General features: G+C 43.5%; 1 protein-coding gene across 1 annotated transcript in view; it reads right to left on the reverse strand.

Annotated features, from left to right (window-relative positions):
- The window catches only part of CSMD2 (CUB and Sushi multiple domains 2), a 325,353-nt gene that overhangs the window by 96,538 nt on the left and 214,270 nt on the right, over positions 1–14,545 (reverse strand). Inside the window, exons 21-25 of the mRNA XM_062593772.1 lie at positions 13,987–14,175; positions 9,739–9,908; positions 7,633–7,789; positions 7,062–7,253; positions 5,594–5,720 (exon numbers count right to left, since the gene is read on the reverse strand). Of these exons, the coding sequence (XP_062449756.1) occupies positions 5,594–5,720; positions 7,062–7,253; positions 7,633–7,789; positions 9,739–9,908; positions 13,987–14,175 (835 nt within the window). The remainder of the gene's footprint in view (positions 1–5,593; positions 5,721–7,061; positions 7,254–7,632; positions 7,790–9,738; positions 9,909–13,986; positions 14,176–14,545) is intronic.

Consider the following 14,545-nt stretch of genomic DNA (forward strand, 5'->3'; position numbering starts at 1 on the left):
ATTTTGACACATTTTATAAAACTCTGGATATTGCAAAGCTATATCAAGGTCAGCTAGCAAAACAACTTGAGCAAGCGATAAAGGAACAGTGAGGTGGCATGAGCCAGCTCTCCAAAATATGCAACAGGAAGGGGAGGGAGAGAAGACAAAAATGAAGAAGCTGGCAGCAGCCAGTGAAATGACACTGTGGTCTCCACCTGGTATTTATTACGATGCTCTGAATGCAGATGCCATTTCCTTACTCTGCATATTATTGCTCTGAAGAGAGGGCTACAAGGCTTTAGTGTGCATCAAACACTCCCTAGTATGTAACTGCCTGCAGCAGTACTACTCAGAGCTCTCATCTCGCCTGTTTCTGAACTAAAACAGGGCTCTACCTGCTCAGAACCCCCCTGGGCAAAGCCCACAGTACCAGCAGTCATCTGGGTGCCTGGGTGAGGGAACTCACCCCCAAGTGTGTCCCCACTGACTGACCCTGGGCCACAGCCTGGTGGTGCTGGTTCCCAAAATCCCAGGTGGTGGGAATGCTGCACCACGCTTCTCCCTGCCAAAACAGCCTCCATTGCAGAAGGATTTGAAGTGGCTGCTGCACAGATGAGACTTTGCAATGAACTTTCGAATCTTCCAAGAGGAGGAGTACCATCTAACCATAAGATAGGGTCATTACTGATACACCTAAGGGAGTTATCAACTAAAGGCTGTGTGTGATACATCAAGGTTCAGTCCCTTTCATTCCTGTACTTAAAATGCCAACCAAAGAGAAGCCATTTTAATTGCTTCTGCTTTTCATCGCCACATTATCATTGGGGAAAATACCACCTGACACCATGAGATCAGGTTAACACAGGGTAACTCCAGGCATGCTATTCCGAAACGGGGACACAGATCTATAAACTGTACCAAGAAAACCTGTGAAAATAAAACATTCAGATACTAGGCTTAAAATCCTGACAGAGAGCCCACTGAGGAAAACAAGGAAGTATTCGCTTGGCTGCTTTCCCATTTATCCAGGGCAGACATAAATAAATAAGGTAGATCCATAAAAAAAATATATATACTGCAATGTACTCAGCAACAAAATGACAGCCACAGAATCCGACAGAATCCAAAAGAGCTGATTCATAAATCTACCCAGCAGAGACCTTGAGCAAAGTGAAAAAAGCCAGACTCAAGGAAAATACGAATGGATTATAGCAGAGCCACTCTCTGTAAGTGCCTTGGCCTGATGATGCTTGCTTTTGGGCTACCCTGTGCTAGTTAGCCCCAACTGCCAGAGAAAACTCACTGTGGAAGACGTTGGAGTAACCGAAGACCCTGCAGAGACCGAGGTGGGGTTGGCCCCCGAGACTCCTTCAGATCTGTCCTACTGCCTGGGAGAGCACAATCCCAGCTCAATCATGGGACAAGACTAACTGCTGGCCACAGCAACTCTCTTCCCTAATTTATTTTTAAGAAGCAAATTACAGCAGGATTTACCAACAAGGAGGATGCTTTCAGCAGGATAAGCAGATGACACAGTGGCAAGGCACAGGTTGTCAAATGCCAGTTGGTTCAGACATCTATTGGGATAGTGGATTTTATTAAGAAGAACTAGTGTTCTTTGGAGCAAATCAATCTATTCAGTAGGCACATCTGTAACCCTACAGCATGATTTTTCTATCATCCTGATTCTATTCCCAGCAGGGCTTAATTTAAGACAAGACAGAGCAACCAGTTCAGCAGACAATGGAGAGAAAAGGGTTTTATTTTTGCACTCTGACAATCTCAATTACACGCATGAAAATGCAACTAAAAGCAAATTAGGAATTGAAGCTATATACATAGGTGACAGAGGGCAACACTTCCCAGCTTAGCAAGGAACGGAGAGGAGGAGGAGGCCAGGTCTGTACACTCTTTGACAAGTTATTTAGCCCCAGCTTTCCAGAGAGCATCCTCACGACTTGCCTAACCAGCCTGGGGCTTTCCCCGCTGAGGTCTCCCACCCAAGGCCTGGCTCTCCCCAGCTCAGCCTGGCTGTGCAGCAGGCTGAGCTTCCACCCTGAGATGGCTTCAGCAGCCGAACACAGCTCGACAGCCGCGCTGGCCGATGCCTGCAGAGCCCGCGCCAAGCCGCAGGTCTTTTGTCATTAACAGCAGCTTGCAGGACTTCGTGCCGTCACCCTCTCGGCCAGGAGAGGGTTCCCAAACGTAACACTGCTAAATGCTACGCCCGTACAAGTCTCCACAGAAGCAAACTGCAACAGCCAGGTATTTCTACCCATATTTCTAGATAAGACTGTGAAAAATGAACCTATCAATATAGCACCATTCATTAAACTAGTGTTAGCAATATCAATAAACTCTCTGATGACACTGAGATTGCTGCTCTGCAATAAAATGCCGCTGCCACTTCTAACTGCATATTCACTCTCAGCTATGCAAGCAGCACTTGAAGGCAAGCTTCATTCATTTCCCAGTACATCCTCCTCCTCCTTCCCCTCTCTCCCCAGAGTCTCCCAGGACAAGCCAAGTCACTGTAACTTTGTGTGTACGCATGTGTGTGCACATGCACACACACGTGTTTGCATGCGCACACAATCCATCTTCTCTCAAAGTGCAACCCTTTAACATTCACAGCAATAATGGATAGAAAAATTAGTCTATCTTTCTCTCTTTCCTTTCCTTCCCATCATTCTGTGCAGATACAGCTTTATTCAAAAGGCTTTGGTGATTAATTTTAATGCAAGTTATAAATGAGGGCTCTATACAATTGTATCATGCGTGAAGAGGATTATTTTTCCAATGGATTACCATAAAAATGAAGTTGCTGAAAATGTGCTCTCTCAACAACCCAGAGATCATCTGTTCTCTTTGAGCTGCCAAATAAAGGAGCAGAAGAAGGGAGCTTTTATCTCTGGTGAAAGGAGGGGTCACAAGGTATATTACCATACTATTGCCTGGCATCACTTCATTTCAGTCTTGGCCCACTTCAAGACTCTGGCTGATCCTGCAAAGGCAAGCAGACCGCTCTGCTCATTTGTGTACCCCTACACAAGTGGATAGGATTGCGCATGTGAGTAAAGCTCACCTGCTCAAGCCATCATGGGGATGAGGAAGTCTCATACACTTTTGGGAAGCATGGAAGCAGAATTTCATGCCTACTCCCCCCTCCAGATTAATTCATACAGGCAAAGCCCAGCCCAGATATAAAATCTGTTATTGATACCCAGGGTGGCTGAGGAGAGGAAAAAAGTCTGAGAGGAATAATCAGGCCTTACTGCTAAAGTCTGCGTGTCAAAGAAGGTCATATTCATCACAGATGCCTAGCTCTGGGGTTCTGTATGCAGTAGGTGTGGGAGTAATGCCTGCTCTGGGGATATGTACTTCACCTCACTGCTGTGAGCTGTCATGCCATGCTTTAAACATGAACCAAGTTCACACTATGTATTTAGACTCCAACTAATATCACTGCCTGGTTGATGGTTGGCAAAAACATCACTACTATTGCTGCAGTCTTTACGTCTGGTCTTAGCATTGAAGATTCAGAGTGAGAAGTTACCATCTGCATCAGAAAGTGGGTAAGCCAGGAGGTGCTATTAGCGTAGCAGACCACCTGTGTGGCAACTGGAATGCAACAGTTGCAACAAGGATCCTGGAAAAACTTCCATGGAGATAAGTTTGGTTAAAGGAGTCAATATACTTCTAGGAAGCGACAAATGTTAAAAAACTGCATGGGAATTTTCAGAATCTTTTATAAGAGAGTGCAAAAAAGAGGAGGCTTCAAGAAAAGACCAGACCACTAGAAGCTGCCCATGCAGAATTCAGACTGCACTGGCTATGCTCTTTCTTATAGATTGATACCAGAAACCATCCATTACTGAACCATACTGAAGAGCAGAGTCAGCAGAGGGAATTTCTGCGTTAAGTAAAATCAAAAATACTGGATCAAATTTATCTCTAGCATAAATCCTTTTACCAGAAGCACGACAGAGCTCAGCATGATTAACAGTCTCTGTTGAAGAGATCAGTGCTGATGTAGCAAGGAAGCTATGGAGAAGATAGAAGCACACTGACAGAACAGCAAACAAGTGCAGACGTGCAACAGCAAGAGGTCTCAGGTCAGCACACGAACGGGGCTGATACACCAACTAACAAGTATTAGAAATGATGATGTGGAGAAGCTGGGAGAGCAGGATTACTATTGAATAAACCTGGAATTTACCCTGCTCTCTCCAAGTTGCATCAATTAGCAAAAACTTTACTTGCAAATATACTTGTTTTCTGCTGAAGATGGCTTTAGCTAGACTGAAATATATAGGTATATACGGAGCAGTGTGGAACTGGCTTGGCAAAGCTTGGGGCAGATTTCGATGAGGCAATAACGGTGAGCAGCAGAGATCACAAATGAAGTATTACAGAATAGAAAACTGCTTGGATTCTGCTGGTGGCTGCATTAACTTTATGAGCCAAATGTTCTCAATATCATGCTTACCTAACTGCCAAGTTCATATAACTTATAAACAAATTAACAGTTCAAACTGCCATTTTCCAAAAGCAAAGTGATAACAGAACAATAAGAAAAGTCAGAAGAGCAGGAGGAGGAAACTGTCTTGGGTCTCTGTACAGACCGTATGATTAGGAAGCACCTTGAGCCTTCCTTTTGGGAGGATAATTATATTTTATCTGTTTTTTTTATTATTAAAACCATAAAAAATGCAATTAGAAGATGAAAACCAAGGTCTCATTTTTCTTGCTGTCCACTCACATCTGGGGATACCTGTGCCTGACCCGTTCATTCATTTACACAAAAATAACTTGACAAAGCTCACTCGTTTCAGTGTTAATTTCCTCTGGCAGCATGAACGGGAGATGAACCAAATCCGTAACTGCCTTGCATTATCCTTTGCTTGGATGTGATCTTCCAAGCAATTTTATATATATATGTCCTCATTTCAGGATTATGCCACTTGGACACATATTGGATATTGTTTGGAAATTCAGCACTGTAGTCTGCTGGAAGAGATTTGTTTCTGCATACATCCCTTAAGTGAAGGGGTGAAGGGCATTTATACTCTATATACACGTAAAAGCTTTAGATGCTATTTTAACACAGTAGCATCACAGGCAAAAATAGCAAGTAATCTGGCTTCACCACCACTTGGCACAATAGATGTTACAGGCACAGGTCATATATGGCTAAAAAGCAAAAGTGAAGGGGGAAGAACTCAATCTGGCAAGGAGATAAACCAGCACTAGCTCTCAGTTGTGACTCTCAAAGCGACACTATATTCTCTTTACTCACTTTATGTAATTACTGATCTACTACTGGAAAAAGAAGCTGTATGTGCAAAGTAAAACAAACTACAATAACCATTAACTTAGTAGAGCTACATTTAAAATATCAAAATCAGGTTTCCTATGGCAAAACTACTGGGGGATTTCAGTGGTGCCTAAGTGGTGCAGCTCAACAACAGAAAGTTAACCAAAGCTTTTACCTAGCTCTGACCTCAAGCTATGAAAGCACAGAGCAAATCATCACCTCATTTAAGAACAGCTGCAGGTAAAAAACAGGAGCAAAGAGTTTCCCCCCCCCCCCCCCCCGCCTCCGACTCACCCTATCGTGCAACCAGCTTCTGCTTCGATTGTCCAAATGCAATTAAGATTATGATCGTAGGGGGTCGGGTAGCCGGGAGACAGTATCCGTCCTGACGACTCCCCTTTGATAGTACCCCCACACTCAGCTGTAAGCAACACATGGGTTAGTTAGAAGATTCATTACAATTATGGTTCTCACTTGGCAACAATGCAAATTTCATCCCGATTACAACGGAGAGAGAATTTGTCACTTAAACCGATTCTCAAACTATACAAACCAAAGGCAAGGACAGTCACTTAATTCAGCTAAAGAAGTGAGTCATCAGAATAGCTCCATACTTCTGTGTATGTTCCTGAAATCTGACATGCTGTCAAAGCGAAGAACAACTTCCCCCCATCTTTTTGGCTTCACAGTGAACAAAGGCAGAGCCTGCCAGCATATTTCTTTCCCTAATTCATACATGTGGAGTGAAAGAGCTCAATGATTCTGCTTCTATCTGCAAAAAGTCTTAACAATTTGCAAGTGTGACAAAATGAAGAAGTCAATGTGCCTATGTATCTGGTAAATGAATTTCCAAAGAACTTGAGGCTCTGTAATATTTTCATGATGTGTCCATTAAAATTCTACGAGTTTCCATATACTCACATAGACATGACTATCATACACAATATACATAAAGCAAATAGGGTAAAGGTTAAGAAGATGGGTGAATCACTGAAATTTGCCCTTTTGCCTCAGTACTTAAGGCTAAAATTCAGCAGGGGGTTCCTGACTCATGGGAGAATTCAGAGTGCCAGTATCTGAGTACATTGCTTGCAACTATGAAAACAGCTTGGCAGTTGCTGAGACATCCAAAACGAGCAAGTCTGTAAGAACATCACTGTGTCCTGAAAATACTAGCTAATTATGTGGTTACTGAGTAACAGATCAGTAGCACTTCATTTAGATACCCAAACTGTAATTCCAGAGTGTTCTAGGCAAAGGTATATCCTTCTGGAGCCTTACGGGAAAAGGGGAACTCAGGCCTTAGCAAAGGTTAACTCAGGGAATTAAAATATCTGGGATCAAATGTCAGGCAGCTCTCAAATAAACCTGATTTTCAACTGTCGAAAACCTGGACACACATTGGTAACTGCCTTTATCAGAAACTGTCACTCTATTTAGCATATTCAAGTGAAAGGACAAGGCCTGGAAAAGCAGTCGAGTCCTCAACATGAAGCAAAAAGCCTTGTTAAAATTGTGTTGAAGGGCTCAGAGCACAGTGTTTCGTGTCAAGACTGCCAGCAGACATTTTGCAGGGGTCAGTGCTCTTGATCAGAAGATACCGTACAGGGGATCCTTAGTACTGTCTTTTTTTGATGTAGATAGGTGTAACCAATGCTGGAGTCAATGTCACCTGTGTTAGCTACAGAGGAAGAGAGCATGTTCAGCGGGAAGCCCGAAGCAAAGTACATTTCAGAGGACTTGAAAGCAAGAGCTGTCTCACCTACACAGGTTGGCAGGGGTTGATCCCAAGCTCTCCGCTCCCCAGTCAGGCAGACCAGCACCCTGCTGCCTCGCAGGGTATAGCCAGGGTCACAGTTAAAGGATACAGAGCTGCCAGCAAAATGTCCTTCGTCATGGACCTTGTAGCCAAACTGTGGGATGCCAGGGTCCTCGCATTTAATGAGTTCAAAACCTGAGGCAGGAGAAATAGTGTCAATTTTCACAAGATATTTAAAACTTAGAAAGTATTAACACACATAGTATTAAATATTTTCTTCTCCCAATCTCTTCCTGAAAAGAAGAAACGCTATACTGAGAATTATACTTTTTGCTTAAGATTTGAGTAAGATCCCAGAGATCTTGTATCTCTGCTTTGACCTAAGCTTTCTGTAGGGCCTCTGGCTCATTCACAACAGGTATGCTGACATACTCATCTCCTCTGTTCTCAACGCACTTTGGATGACAACCTCTTTTGAGAAAGGATTGCTTTGTCTAGTCATGCAACTGCAACACAAAAATCCATTATTACAATTAGGATTCCCATTTCACAAGGACATGGGCCTAAGACTTACTAGAAAACTGCAGCTCAAAGCCTTTACTCGTGTTCTCACTGTTGGTGATAAACTCGAGCCACATGGTGCTGGAAGTGCTGTTTATACTGGTGCCGAGCATTTCGGTGCGACTAAAGGAACCCAGCAGGCGAGCAGAGCTATTGCTACCATCGTAGACCTAGGAGGAACAAGAAATACACACTGAAAAACATCTTTTATTTGATAAAGCAGGGGCCAAATCCTCCAAAAGTGCGAACAGTCAGCCTTTTGAAGCCAGTGAGATTATTCCAACTAAGAGTCTGACTCTATAATGCTTTATGATGCTGCTCATTAGAAAAGCAGGATTCATACCCTGGAGGATGTGTGTCTTTCTCCTTATATCTCTACTTATACTGCACTCACTGTTCTGTTTTCTAAACAAGTTTCTCTTTCAAAAGGTGTAGCAGAGCTATGAGGAAAAACATTTCCTTCTAGAATGTCTCAGAAATGTGTGTTGACCCCAACACTGTTAAAAACAACAATAAAAAAATTCTTGTGGATAGGATGATTCTCTATGAGAATGAAGGGCAACTTTTCACTAGTGGAGATTGATAGCAAATTTCTTGGGGAATATGTGAGAAGTTGCTGACAACTGTTGAAAGAACACCAGGTCTTTCATAACTAATATATTCTTTGCATTAGCTGGAAATCTCTCTCTCTCTTTCTAGTGATTCTCGGTTGAAAATATGTGGATTACACAGTGCAGAAGTATGGCACTTAAATAAGGACAGAGATGCTGTCTGGGAAGATGGCTTAGCACAGCAGCATGAATCTTGTAATAATAATGCCTCCTACAAAAAATATTTCTTTGTGGTTAATAGAATTCAGCCTGGATTTGTCTCCTCCTATACAGGATCCTGAAACTTGTAAATGCAGATTAATCTAAGGCAGAGTATGGGAATACTGAGGAGCTTGGGTCTGGAGTTCTGCATTTAAATAATCCCTTTCTTGGGGCAAATCATCCTTGGTTCTTAGAAACACAAAAATAATGCTAAGAACCTCATGCTTCCTCATGTGTTAACAGATTCCACTGTACAATGGTGCACATAAGAACTGAATTTTAGCTGCAAGGGAGGGCTGCCTGGTGCTCCAGCAAATCTCTAAAACAATGTTATTCTTCTAGAGTTAATGAGTATTTCTACATTTTGAAATGTACAGTTTCTGTTACTCCATTTGGTGCCCAAAGATGCTGGCTTAAAGCCTGCCTTTAATTAGCCACCCAATTTCACAGGCATTTTTCTTTAAAATAAAAATAACCTCTTATTTTTTCATATGGAGTCTTTCCATTACCTCTGCTGAGTTCAAAAGATTCTTGATGACCCAGACAAACAGTACTGCACAATATATGTAACAAAGAGTGAAGCCTTCCCTCCATCTCAGTAAAGACTTCGCAGCAGAGGCTGCAGTGATATGGCCAAGATACCAACATTTTTATAGGATACGATTTTTTTTTCCGCACATTCGTTAGCAGACTGAAGCAAACTCAGACTCACAGAGAGGCTGACACGCAAAGGACATTCACTGCTGTCCTGGTGCAGCTGCCACAGACCAGCATGAGTTAGTGAGGTTCAGAGGCGCTGATTCCCTAAGATTACAGGGTACACCATCGAGCGTAGCAAACTAATGCACAGCAGTGATAAAAGATAATTAGCTGGTGTCCACAGGCCAGAAAATACTGTTTCACACATCTATCATCATCACTGGAGTCTTGCTCCAATCTCAGAAGGGAAACACAGTTACTGTCCTAGCTCCACTGCCTTGCCTAGAGAAGAGCCTGGTCCACAGGAACCTTGCTGCTGTCTTCAAAAACATTGTGCACCAGTAATTTAATGACAGAGAAGCGACTGCTGTAACCAGTCACTACTGTATAAAGGACATTTCGGGGCATGTCAGTCCAATTCCTAGTATTCTGACCTATGCAGATGACTAAAACCATGACTGAACTGTCAGCACTGACAGAGTCAGGGTGGCATTTTCCCAGAGGTTAGCTACAGCCAACTCTGCTACAGTTTTAGAACATCATTTCCCTTTCAGACCTTGCTCGTTTTTCAGCAGCACATTCTTCATTGCCAGAGACAGAAGAATTACCTTGAGAACATCTCCTGCCTCCAGTTCAAAAGTCCTGGCTTTCAGCTGAATCCCCTTTCCTGGCTGAGTCTGGATGGAGTAGATGCATTCATGGTTGTTGTTGTAATTTATTGGGTAGTTGGGGGACAGCAGAACACCTTGAGTTCCAGTTACAGATGAACCACATTCAGCTATACAAAGACAAAAAGACATATTTTAATAACCACATGTATAGTCTAGCCATACCGCACATGCAGGTGATTCCTTCAAATGGCCACAGATGCTCATTCCCTTCTATACCCATCTGCTAACATATCCATGCATCTATTTCCAAGTGCAGTCAGTAAACAAAATAGCACTTACTAGCACTTTTACTATCATTAAACCTCTCATCCTTTAGAAAAGAGATTAATATCCTCTCATTATATAGACAGTGAAAGTAAGTTGCACAAAGTTGGAGTGCCTAAATGCTATCTTGGATCCAAATTCAGAAACACATTCTGAAACCCAGGGAAAGTCATTATCCACTTAAAAGAGTGCATGTGTTTACATTCCTTCCTGATTCATGAAACAGAAGCAAATTTTAAAACTATTATGAGACTGAAATAGGTAAAGCTTTCTGCCATGTTGTTCTGATAAAGCTCACCCTAAACCTATACAAGTTTTATATTTTATGTAGTATATAAAAATCTTAATGGTTTTCATTTAACAGTCAACACAGCACATTACTGATTGCTGGTAACAGACTGTTGCAGGTGCAAGAGCTCTTTGTGCAGAAAGGTATGCTCAGAAAAATCCACAAATAATTACAAACAATAACGCACTCCCTGAAATAAATAAATAAATAAATAACAACTTCCTCAAAATAATTTCCTGAAAGCAAAGAGGGCAAAATTTGACATTTCCATTTTTTTGCTCTTTATTCTGCCCTCAGCTCTTCAATTTACCATTTGTCAGTATTTTAAAGGACTCCTTATCCCTTACTCCTCAATTTTTCATTCTCAGCTTCACAGCTAACAGCCATTTCAGCTAGAGAGAAGTTGAGATCCTTTGCTTTCCCATTTTTGCTTCCCCCCAAAACATCACTAAAGGCCCACAACAGGCTCCAGGATTTTCTGTGGCACAGAAAAAAGATGACCTTTATTGTTCAAAATACAAGGGGTTGGGGATAGAGGAGAAGAAGCTGAGGTGGGAATCTCTGTATGCCTAGGGGCAGTCAATGCTAGTGTAATTGCTTCCCCCTTCCCTGGAACTACTGACAGGGCATAACCTGCAATGATTTTATTCATTATGAAAAAAAAGAAAAAGAGAGAGGAGTCCTTTTCCTGCTGTTATTCACTCTGATCTGCTGTCTGTTGCTCTTCTATTTCATTCTTCTAATGAGGCTTCTCTGCTTCTTCAACATTTCTGCTTTCTTTTCTACACTGGGTAGTATGAATCAACAGCATTTGATTTTGAGCCAAATTTGAATTCAGATTTGTGTGACTCAAAACTTGCCAGAATGATCCTCTTTAGAGCTGGAGGAGGAAGATAGCTTTGGAGTTTTGACCCACCTTGGGTGTCAGGAGATCTGGGCTTAACACATCAAAAAAAAAAAAAAAAAAAAAAAAAAAAAAAAGAGAGAGAGAGAGAGAAAAGAAAAAAAAAAAAAAAAAAAAAAACGAAAAGGAAAAAAGGAACCACCTCCCTTTACATATTTTGACTGCGAGCTTTTAAGGACACAGTCTCTCTCTTATAAGAATGTGCCACAGTGAGCATAATAGGATTGCTATGGATATGTCTTCACTATACAAAGTGATGAAGAGATATTCAAGTGCATCTGAGTACAAGCAGTACTACTCTGATAGCAAAGAGCTGTATCAGAGCTCATAGGACCATGTGAAAATTAGGTCTTACCTGTTGTTAGCACAGGGAAGAAGCAGAAGCCTGCAAAACTTGCATACAGCTTGAATGGCCCACTTGCAAAATGGCAGCAAGGCATCCACAGGATGTCCTCCTTAGAGGACGCCTCTTGCCAGCAGTTGTGTATTACGGCCTGTTTGCCACATACATATACAGTCCCCCAACACAAGTAAATTTGCTCTGCAACGACTGTGTGTTTAGGATTTTCCATTACTCCCTGATTAGCTCCCACATGAGCAAAGCACGGAGTCATCATTTTCTCAGCCTATTTACCCTGAAAGATTTTCAACTGTGAAACACTGGCTTCTCATTCCTTTGAGTCCTAGTGTTTTGCATGCACAACTGCAGCGAGTTGCTCCAACTTGCCCTGAGAACAGCTTTTCTGATTAGCTAGCTCTGCTTCATCCTCACGAGTCCTTCGCAGCATACCAACTTGCTGCAATGGAGGGAAACCATCACAGTGCACGTGCAACTTTCTGCACTGACTCTCTGACATCTGCCAGCCCCCCTTGCTAAAGGTGAGGGAAGGTAAAGCAACAGCAGCAGACAGGCAGAGCGGAAGCGCGCCAGAGGCGGTTCCCTGCTCCCCTCATGCCATGCATGAAAAGCCTGACTTTCTCCTTAGCACACAGATTATCCAAAGAATGCTGGAGGCACCAACACTTGGAATCTGGGCTGAAGTAGGGAACAACTTTTACCCTGGAGAGAGGTTGGTTGAAGGAACAAACCCACTCTTGTTTCTCTCTAGATCTATCTCCAGGACAGGAATTGAATACAAAGTGCCTTGGCTGTCTGGCAAAAAAAAAAAAGAATTAAATCTCCCTTGATTTTAACAGACAAGTCTCAAATTCCCCTCTGTATTCTTTCTAAAAGGGCTAGCATAGAGCTGGGTGTGCATCCTGGAACAGGCTCCCTGTCACCAGGGCTCTGCGCAAATCGCCACACATGCTAATTCCAAACCAAATGCAGCAGGGAATTAGGCAAATGGAAGCCACTGTGCCTACTTAATGATGATGTCTGAACATCAAATTTAAAGCTGTGTTATGATTGTTTTTGATTTCTACTCCCCTGATTAGCTTTTTCTGCATCGTGATTATTATTCATGCCCTGAAGAGACTACTTGTCACAGTAGGATGATGAGACCCTGTGACCTAGGCATTAAACAGTGCCAGGAAATGCATTCAGTATGACAGGACTCAAACGCAAAGCTCAACAGACTGAGAACACAGCCTGGCTCTTGCTGGGATGCTGTCTTTAAATGGCCCTCAAAGGTCACAGCCACAGATGTGGAACATCTACACGGCAGGGTTTGCCACAGTGCAAACAGGTAAGGAACCTGGTCTGAATTAATCCTTCCTAGTTGTCTGGGTAAGCAGCCCAACAGCAGTGCATGGACTATTTAACTAAATTACACAACAAAAATAAAAATACATTAAATCTTCCTTTTGCAAAGGTCTGAGACATTGGCAATATCCTTCTTCCTTCCTGCTTTCTTGCTGTAGCACATTACTGCTTTTGTTCTTTTACAGCAACCATTATGCTTGGAGAGTACTTCGTGGGCTGGGGAGGGGGGAATGTTCTGCAGACCTGGTCCACACAAAACCGTCTACAGCCCATTTGTGTCAGCGCCAACAGTCAGAAACCTGTTCAGTGTTGCAGATGACTTTTTCTTCTCCTATATCCCTCGACTTATTTATTAGTATAAATAATTGCTGGAGGGGCAACTGCTGCAAAGAGGACCTGCGATGGTTAGGGGACACGAAGAAAAAGATGTAAGCAAGGAACCTCTGGAGGAGGAGGAAAAGGTAAGAGCCAGAGCCTCTAGTTTCCCAGAGACATCCACGTTCAAGTGAAATTTGCATTGCTTAGGATTGCCCACCCAGAAGCAGCTCTCATGTCTGGACTATTAAGTTTTACAGCACTCTCATTCAAAGGGAGGATGGCCCAAAAATGCTGCTGTTTTACAGAAACCAGCCCCAAAGGAATGCTAGGTCTCCCACAGCTTGCGATTCATTCACGTGTACAATTAGAGGCGCTCGACGCAGTGCTGTGGTCGGGCTATGACACAACGAGCTGCTGCTGGTGGGTGACCCCAACTCCTACGCACACAGGCTAGCTCCAACCGGGGAGCGGACTGCAGCCTGTTTTCTCTGTCCTCCCCCTTGCCACCTACGGCCCTGCTAAAGAGCTGCCAGGGCTGAGGCTCCTTCTAGCTCCCTCTCCCCGGGCAGCCTCCAGCCTGCACGCCGAGAGCAGGCACCTCGTGGGGACGCCACCCCACGGGGACGCCACGCTGCCCTGCCCACCTAACCAATCCAGCACAGCGTAACGATCAGCCAAGCAAAATGAAAGCACATGACCACCTACCAACACACCTTGGCAGAGGCGAACTCCACACACGCCGTCTCCCCCCGAGGCAGGTGATGCGGGAGGCGCCCTCCAGGCGGTACCCAGGGAAGCAGGAGAAGGTAAGGACATCCCCCACGCCAAACTGCAGGCCTTTCCGGATGCTGTAGGCTGGGACCTCCGGCTCATCGCAGGGCTCCAGGTCATATTCTACAGGGGACAAACAGGTGTTCACTGAATGGTGGGTGACACTTCACTCTGCTCCCACCAGCGAGGGTACTCCAGGCCCTGAACCTGAGGATGAGGAGGGTGCACTGGCATTTGATCCAGCTGCAGTTCAGGTGAAGCATCTACCCAAGACCTACCTCCTGTCTGAGCCATCAAGACCAGCTTGCTTTTCACTCTAAATACACAACACTCAGGGTGTCACCGGAATCTTGATTTAAACCAAATCAAAACACAAGAGGTCCTATTTTCTGTTGTCATTGTTGGACAAATGAGAGTGACATCAGTGGCGACAAAACACAATGATAATCTGTCATCCTCTCCTCTGAGCCTGGTGCGAAAGATATTAGAAACC

The sequence above is a fragment of the Rhea pennata genome, chromosome 23 (assembly GCF_028389875.1).
Source record: "Rhea pennata isolate bPtePen1 chromosome 23, bPtePen1.pri, whole genome shotgun sequence".
Taxonomy (NCBI): domain Eukaryota; kingdom Metazoa; phylum Chordata; class Aves; order Rheiformes; family Rheidae; genus Rhea; species Rhea pennata.